Below are 8,777 nucleotides of genomic sequence, written 5' to 3'. Positions count from 1 at the left end.
AAAAGTAACAATACACCATGGCCATTACATATGATTATTATTACTATGCTTTTTATTAATCATACAGAAGACTCCCACCAAAGGTGGGTGCAGTCAGGGGAGCGGCACACCTGTAGTTGGAGGCCTCAGGTGGGGGAGCCCCGTATGAGCACATGTGGAAATGGGGGCAGCCTTCCTGTCTCACCGTCCACCTTGGCCCCAGGCCCGGGCACTTCCCTAACAGCTGTGACTCTGATGAACTCTCAAGACTAAATTGCCCTCCCCACCTCCACAGCCACATAATGTGAGGCATGTTCTTCTGTCAGGCAAAAATAAATTACCTTCCCCCAAAGCAGGCCCTCAGTTTTGTGGTGTGTATGAATGTGTGGTATGTGGTGTATACATGTGCATGTGTCTGGTGTGGTGTAGGTGGTGTGTGGTGTATGTGGTGTGTGTGGGGGGTGGGGTGGGGTGTGTGTGTGTGTTGGGGTGAGGCGTGAGTCTCCTGGACAGTGAGGCATCTGGGGAAGTGTCACATTTCCACCCTGAATGAGCAGCCATGACCTTTTAGGAGCAGGAATCTGGAGAATTTCCCAGGTTTCCTGAAGGGCATCTGGGAAGCCTGATTTTCTCTACCTTTCAAAATGTCCCAACACCCCCTAAACCAAAATACTCCAAACTGTCTCACAACCAATGTGTGAGCCTCACAGAAGAAGGAGGGTGGGGAGAACTGGGGACCAATAAACAAACCCTCGGAGTAAACCTGGTATTTTATAAAATGGCACAAAGCACGTCCATGACTTCACACATCTCCATGCAAAGTCTAGAGCAAGGGGCAGGCGCCATCCCAGTTTGGCAGGCAACATCCCAGTTTGGCAGGCAACAAGAGTCTGATTGCGCCGCTATTGCAGACCCACAGCAACTGTCACAGATTTAGAAGGCAAACAGTTGTGACTCAGAAGTAGCTGCAAAACAAGGTGTCAGCAGATACCTGAGATACTTAGAAGGTAACTTAGGTGTACACTGACAAGCAACAATTTGAAAACAAGGTTTGTCCATGTGGCAGAGGCGGCCAGCTGCCCTCCAAGATCAGGCTCCCCTTCCCTCCTGCAGAGTTGCTGCTGGGAAGTGGCTACCCAGCCTCTAGCAATTGGCTAAGGCACATGGCTGAATTCTAGCCAAGAGGAAGTGGGCAGAAGTGACGTACACTGCTTTCAGACCTGGCCAAAGCCCCTGTGACACTCCACCTCCCTCCCCCTTATCTGTGGGCTAGATTTGATGTCTAGGGCAACCATGAAAGCCAAGAGCTGAAGACGGTGGAGTCTGCACGAACCCTCCGTCAAGCTGGAACTGAATGGAACAGAACCTCCTCCCCTGTTCCCTTCTCCAGAGGATTAGACTTATGGGAATGAGAAATAAAGTTTGCTGGGTCAGACCACTGACAGTTGGGGGTTTACTTGTTATGGCTACATGAATTATCAGCTGATAATTAAAACATGTTGATGCTGAAGATGATTGGTAGGTGAGATATTAGCAGCCACTAATAATTAGTGCATAATTAAGGTATCACCAGTAATAATGAAGTAAATGATGACTAAGAGGTCTACTACATTCACTCAGAGGGAAACTGACATCTGAGATGTTTACTGATGACTTAGATATTTGCTGATGACTCTGATGCTAGTAGTTAAAATATTAATAGAAAACTAAAATATTTCCTGGAAACTATGATGTAACTAAGAGTTAGTTGATAACTAATAATGGGGATATCCGGCGACACTTGCTTTAGGTTCCCTTGTCGCAGCTCTCAGCCTATCTCTGCAGCAGCTGCCCTCTTGTGCACAATGAGTCTCTCTGAGTTCACCTGACAAAGCCCCTCTGGCCCACTCTGGCCCTGAGGACTGACAAGCTGGACCCAATGAATGGCATATAATCTTTGGGTGCCTGCTCCCTCTATGGATCTCACCGTGTAAAGGACACATTATTCCTTTCTACAACCCCGCAGCAGTGGTTGAGGAAGGGGAACCCGGCCCCTAAGATCTAGTTCTCCTCTGAGTTCTGAGGGCAGCCATGAGTATGCAGCAGCAGATGTGGTGGGTGAGGCCTCCCTTGGGCGGGACCAGGGCTGAGCCCTCCTTAATTAATCCCAGATGGGGCTCTTCTATTGTTTGTGGAAAGGATGATCTGTGAAATACACAGATGGGGCTGCTGTGGTGCCAAGGAGTGCTGATCACCGGGGAGGTCTAGAACAGGTCTCCCCTCTCCCATCTGCCATGGGATTTTCCTCACAGTAGGTGGAGCTGAGCAAAGATGGCTTCCTGGCTTCCAGGTCCCAGGGATGGTGTCCAAAGGAGGCTCTGTCTGCCAGGGGTGATGGCTCCCTGGGGGCGGTCAGTCCCAGGCTGAAAGAGAGCCGACCCCACATGCCGAATTGGGTGCCTCAGAACTTCAGGTATGCATTCAACCAGGTGTGTGCCCACAGTGAGCCAACCTTCCCAGACACACATGAGCAAGTGTGGTTTCGGCAGGCTCTAGGGCATTTGGGGAACAACTGGAGAGAAAGCTATAAATAAGGACCATCTGGGAAAATTCAGGAGGTTCGAGGGCTGGTTTTGCACAAAGGTCTTTGGGAACCAGCGAGGTGGAGCAGAGTGGGATCATGGCTCTGCCACCTTCTTGTGTGTGGTCTTGGGCAAGGCTCCTTATGTGGCAAAGCACTTAGAACAGGGCCAGGCCCATCATAAGTCCTCAGAAATGATAGATATTATTGTAATGTCGGGGGATTGCAGCCCATGGCTCCTGTATACAGGGTGTCTGTCTTAGATGTGCTCTTCCAGAGGCTGAATAAGAACTGAAATTCAAGTTTAGGACTTAAGGCACAGGGAGATGAGTCATCAGGCATTGGATTCCAGCAGTCCTGATCACCACCTCCCCTCCAGGGCCTCATTATTGCTGCACAGCTGCCTCCAGCCCCTCACGTGGACAGGCCGAGGGAGGGCAATGGAGGCCTGGAGTGAGGTCACTGGGCCCACCCTTGGATCTGAGGCCTCTGCGTACAGGACTGGCCTTTCCGTGGCTGCTCCAGGCTCTCCCCTCCCTACCAGCACTGTCACCAACCACCCACCCGCCCTCGGGGGATTTCCCTACTTGCTGGTTGTTGGTCACCCCAGATTCCTTTCTCCAAGCTCATCAGCTTGGATGAGAGCCTTTAGCCACCCACCTCTGAGTGTCAGGCAAGGACCCAGCCCACGAGACCGCTGTTTTCTGCTTGCTCCTCTCACAGGAAGAAAGAGGAGGGAAAACTCTTTTGGTCTACCCCTCCGTCTTTCCTTGACTTATGCAGTCCAGCTGGGCCCGCCAGTTAAGAAAGTTTACCTCCTAAATTAGCTGGGTGTGGTGGTCCGTGCCTGTACGTCCAACCACTCAGGTGGCTAAGGCACGAGAATCACTTGAACCCCCGAGGCAGAGGTTGTAGTGAGCTGAGATCGCACCACTGCACTCCAGCCTGGGTGATGAAGTGAGACTCTGTCTCAGAAAAAAAAAAAACCATAACAGAAAGAGAGTTTACCTCCTGCACTACACTTTGCCTAGTGGCAGTACGGGGAGGGGGTGCTCTAAGTTGAATGAGCACAGATTGGGGGTCAAGATACATCATCACTTACTGTTATGGTCTCAAGTTTCGTTATCTGCAAAAGGAGGTGATAATGCCTCCTATCCACAACCTCGAATCTGTCAGCAAGTAAGCAGGAGAGTTCCATTAGGGGAACGTTGCCTTCTGTTCTTCTGTCCTAAGGTTTCAAGAGCCTAAGGCTGAGATACAAGAAAGGGAGCTCCCCACACCTACCCAGACTGAGCAACTGCGTGAGCAGGAACTTCATGGGGGCTGCTTTTTATTCTTTGGATTTCACCTCATACAAGGAAAGGAGCATGTTTTCCTAGCTAGAATACATCCTCAGAGGCAGCTAGATATCCTGCCTGGGAGAAGAAAAGAAAAATCAAGGGAAACAAGTTCTTAGCTCATTTACAGCTTCACAAAATAGTACATTTTGATGTTTTGCCTCATGAAGTATTACTGAAATAACTTCATGGCCAATAAAAATGAGAAAATGCAAAAAAGTAGACAGAAGGAAAAAATAACTTGTAGGAGTCTCAGCCTATGATATGCAAGCAAATTTCCTGCTTCCAATTTTCTTTGTAAGCGTTGAAAAAAACAAAAAGGTCAGGATTGCATTGTGTATGTATCTTCCTTGATTCATGAGAAAATTTCCAGCCTACATGTTTTTAAAAAACCATCTGTTGCTGGTTGCCGCGCCTTCCATGGACTGGATGTACCCTGCTTTTCAAAGCCAGTCCCCTGAAGGTGTGCATTTAGGCTGGGATGAAATATGCCTGTGCTGTTTCCCAGCTCATTAATTGTTTTAGGGTCTTAGAGATCAATTTTCTTAGGCAGACAGCTGGCTCCTATTGTGGTAGCATTTGCCATGGAGCACCACTCTCCCTGGGCACAAACTCTGTTCTCTTATTGCCCCATAGAAATAACCCTGATACCCGCCCACGAGTCTACATCTTCCACTTGCTGGACAACCTTTCCCCCCAGTTCTCTGGAACTAACCACACGCTCTTGGCCTCTCACCCACCACTGCCCCTGTAGAGAGGACACCACCTCTGTGATTTCCCAGGTTTACTGGCTTTCCAGGAGGGAAGCCGCAGCGATACTCTGCTCAAAATGCCAGTGGTTTTGGGAGCCATCTCACCTGTCCGTGCACATCAAGCAACATGGACAAGTAGGTGAGGGGACTGGTAGACATGGCGGGGAGGCAAATGTGGAGGCCAGAAGATGTGGGCTTGGATCCCGGCTCTCCTACTTATTAGCCGTGAAAACCGAGCTACTTATTGAACCTCAGAGCCTGGGTTCCTTCTTTTATAGAGAATAATTCCTTCCCTCTATAGTTTTTGTGGGAATTAAATAAGATAATAATATAAGTGAACCTGCTGAGTCCAGTTTCTGACCTCAATAAGACAGTCAATAAATGGCTGAGATTATTCCCCACCACCCCACTCCCAGGGGTCAGAGTTTTCTGTCCAGTTGTTCCATTACCCATACTCTTAGTATGTACTGATGAGCTCTTGTGTGCAAAAGCTTTATCCTCTAGGAGCAATTTCTCCAGAGTCATGTTGGTGTCAGCCAGCTGGTTAGTCTAGCAGCCCGGAGGCTTTACTGGCCCATTGCCTGGTCAGATCATGTGCAAATAAAGGGCTCCCTTCCCTCATCTTGTTCAAGACCACTTAGCTTACCCTAAGAAAGAACAAGATAATCAAGCAAAAACACTCACTCCTCCTTCCTTGTACCAAGTATTTTCATGGGCTTCTATTTAATCCATATTCACTGCCATGTGCAATGAGACTAAGTACATTCAACTCAGCTCTAGCACTCCAGACTTCTGGTCCCCGTCTTCCCTTTTGGTCCTACTCTTGGTCCTGGACCACACTTACCCCGCTAAGCTGAAGATTAGGAAGAGGAAGAACTAGATAGAAATTATGGTTCAAGTGCATCAATGTATCCAGTGGTTCTCAAACTTTGCTGCCCATTAGAATCACTTGTAGTTTTAAAGATTCCTGATGCTTAAGCCACACCGTGGACCAATTAAGTTGGAATATCTGGGCATGAGGACCACGCAGAGTATTAGGCCTGAGAACCAGTGACTTAACTGCTGTTGCTAGTGTGCCTGTATCAGTGTTGTCTACCATGGACTGTAAGTTCTGGAACAAGAAGAACCACATGTATCCCACTTTATAGCATTCCATGTGGAGTCAGACACACAGCCAATGCTTCTGATGATGATGGAATACCTCAATCTGTTTGTCATTAACTCTGAAATTGGAATATGGTAGATATTCCAAGATCACACATATGTCCTGAAGTCACAGATGATAAACATTTTATTACACTAAAAAAGTCATCTGTTAACTGCTGAACTGCAGGGGGATCACATCTGAGGCTACTTCAGAAAAATGGCATCAGATAACAAATATAGATTTCTGGCATTACAAAATGGCTAGATTCTCCCCCACCTTCCTTCCTTAAATATTAATCAGTGGCTTAGACCAGTTCTAGTGGGAACACTTAATTGCTGACTTCACATAAAACCAGGATTAGCCTAATGTGCCAATGACATGAGCCTATTCCTGGCTGTCTTCCCAACAGCCAGACTGCTGTGGCTTGGACACTGAAGGCAACACCTGGGGGGCCTCAGTTCCACTCTTCTGTGGTGAGCTTGCTCTTCCTAATAACTGGCTCTGGAGTCAAATCAATAATGGTGGCATTGCCATCTGGGGCCCACATGAGCCCTCCGGGGCCTGCTGCATCCCTACTGGGCTGCGGTGGGGCTCTGAGGTTGGGGATGAGCAGCCTGGAGCCTGGTTCCATTTCACTACACAGCAAATTGTATACCCAAGGGAGTGGTCACAACTTGCTGCTCCTCATTCATGTGAGGAAGTGGTGCTTTGCCTGGGATCCTGTGTGTCAGAACCATAGCAGGCCTGGGAGGCATGTCCAGCTGGGGTTGGGGAGGACAGGCCTGCATGACAGAGCTGGGGAGTGGTGGGGACAGAGGTGGAGGAACCAGCACTGCCTGCCTTTTGATTCAAAGCAACTTCAGAAAATCCCTGTGTCCATTTCCACATATTGGTTATTTGAGCATTTCCTAAATGGCTTCCTCATGCAGTCTGAAGGCAAAGAGACCATTCACCACCCTCTGGAGGCTCAGTTAGCAGTTCCAAGTGGCTGGCACACTGCACCTGAGTCCTGCAGTTCCTCAGGCTGACCTTAAATTCCCGAGGAGCACCTAAGGCAGAGCCATTTCCCAGATCCGCAGGCTATCTGGCTGTTTGAGGGGCACTGTGCTCCTTCCTGCTCCCACCCAGCAGTGTCTCTGAGGGCTTCCCATGGGATCAGATGGCCTCCTCCACCTGCAGTGTGAGTCGGGGGTGAGGGGCAGGCTGTCCGACACCGTCCTCAGTAGCTCATATTTCTCTGTTGCTCAGCTCACCTTCGCCCCAGCACCAGGCCCCACTACAGAGGCACACTGTTGACTGCAGTCTGCCACAGGACTGAGGTCAACAGTCAAGACATTTGTCTTTTCCCTTCCCCTGGGAAGCAGACATCGCCCCCTCATCCCAGGCCTGGAAGGAGGTTCCTCAGAGGCCCTACGTGGTAGCTGCAGCCTCCTGGCTGTCAATCTTGCACCAGGAAGTTGATGAGGGCAGTTCTCGGGGAGAGGAAGGACTTCTTGATGCTTCGCCCTTGCAAAAGCCTGACACCCAGCTCACTTTGGAGAACAAATTCGTGGACTTTGTCCTGGTCCTGGGCAACTTGTTGGGGCACAGGAATTTTGCCACAAGCTTTATTGTTGATCTGAGAAGGAGAAAAGCCAAGACAAACAATGAGGAACATCCTCAGAGTGGCGGGCGGCCCAATACCAAACCTCCTGCCTGCAAAGGGCGTGGCTGCATTTGTTCAGGGGAAGGGAATAGAGGTGGAGAAAGGAGGAAGTCAGCACCCTGCTTCCCACAAGGGTAAAACGCAACCAGCTGAATAGGATTAATACCTAGACCTGCAGAGAGAGACAGACACTGAGACTGCATGTGAGTGCCCGTAGGTGGAGTGAGGACTGCCTTGCATTTTCTGAGCACTGCTCTCATACACAGCTGTGGTAGAGATGATGTCAAAAATCCTCAGCATGAGATGGCTTGGGCCATTTCCAGGCAGAAAGGGATTATTCTGTCATCGGGGCTCAAGTCTAAGTTCAGATCCAGGCTAGAGCGAGCTGTCCCCTCGGATTTTACCTAGGTCTCAAGTGGACCAAACAGTTGACCGTTTCACGGGGGACACAGTCACACTTCTCCCTCTGCTGACTGGCTCCAGAAGGGGGCGCTCAAGTGTGACGACTTAGAAATTGGACCTACATCTTGTCACATTAATCACTCTTTCTCCCTTAACATGGGTCAGTACAGTTCCAGACACAGGTGGGTGTTCACCGAATATTGATTCAATGAGGGAAGATGACCACGTGGTTCAGCTTCTGAGCAGTCATGCTCCCAAATCCTCAATCCCATTGCTCTGAAATCTACACACACATTTCTTTCACTAACTCTTGTTTTTCACTTGGAAAATACAGTCACGGTCTTAGGAAAAGTTACGAGGAATAATTTCTCAAGTTTCAACCAAAGCACATTATCAAATGTCCCCTAATCACCCACTTCCTTTTTTTTCAGATTTCTGCAGAACTTGGTGGCATTTTTATTGTCTGCATTAGCCTAGGAAACAGGGAGAGGATATAAATAAAACACGCAGTCCTGGCATATTATGAAATATTGTTTGAAAGCGTGAGGCTCCATGCTGCAGGGTTTTAAGGCGTTCTGAAGCTGGGGAACTACGTGTGTGGGGTGAAGGACTGTGGCCCCTCTGCCCTGGTGTTTCTGAGTCATTAGAAGCTGCCTTCTTTCAAGGCCACATGCTGGGCTGGACTGAGACCCTGGAAGAGAGCTTCCACCTGTCACACAAGAGCCATGCCCCTAGTGAAGTCCTGGGGTCCCCAGCAGGGAATTCTCAGGACATGCAGTTGTCAGTGAATCATGTCTTTCCTCCTATGGAAGAGCAGCCCAGGCCAACATCTCCTTTGGGTCACCACCCACAGAGGGGGTGCTGGGCGAGGGGGAGCATGGTGCTCTCATGTGGGCAGACTCAGGTTTGACGCTCAGGCCTGGTCTTACAAGCTGTGGGATCTTGAGCTTAGTTT

The 8,777-nt window shown here is 49.3% G+C and overlaps 1 protein-coding gene across 2 annotated transcripts in view; it reads right to left on the bottom strand.

Annotated features, from left to right (window-relative positions):
- Positions 1–34: 34 nt before the first annotated feature.
- LARS2 (leucyl-tRNA synthetase 2, mitochondrial) overlaps positions 35–8,777 on the bottom strand; it is a 167,498-nt gene continuing 158,755 nt past the window's right edge. Inside the window, exon 22 of one of the 2 annotated variants that reach the window (XM_033212319.1) lies at positions 35–7,393. In XM_033212319.1, the coding sequence (XP_033068210.1) occupies positions 7,214–7,393 (180 nt within the window). In that variant the 3' untranslated portion in view covers positions 35–7,213. The remainder of the gene's footprint in view (positions 7,394–8,777) is intronic. The other variant, XM_033212320.1, reaches the window with a different exon arrangement.

Source organism: Trachypithecus francoisi, unplaced genomic scaffold (assembly GCF_009764315.1).
Source record: "Trachypithecus francoisi isolate TF-2019V2 unplaced genomic scaffold, Tfra_2.0 Lachesis_group0, whole genome shotgun sequence".
Lineage (NCBI taxonomy): Eukaryota > Metazoa > Chordata > Mammalia > Primates > Cercopithecidae > Trachypithecus > Trachypithecus francoisi.
The sequence above is the reverse complement of the archived record's forward strand: the minus strand, read 5'-3'. Positions and strand labels throughout refer to the sequence as shown.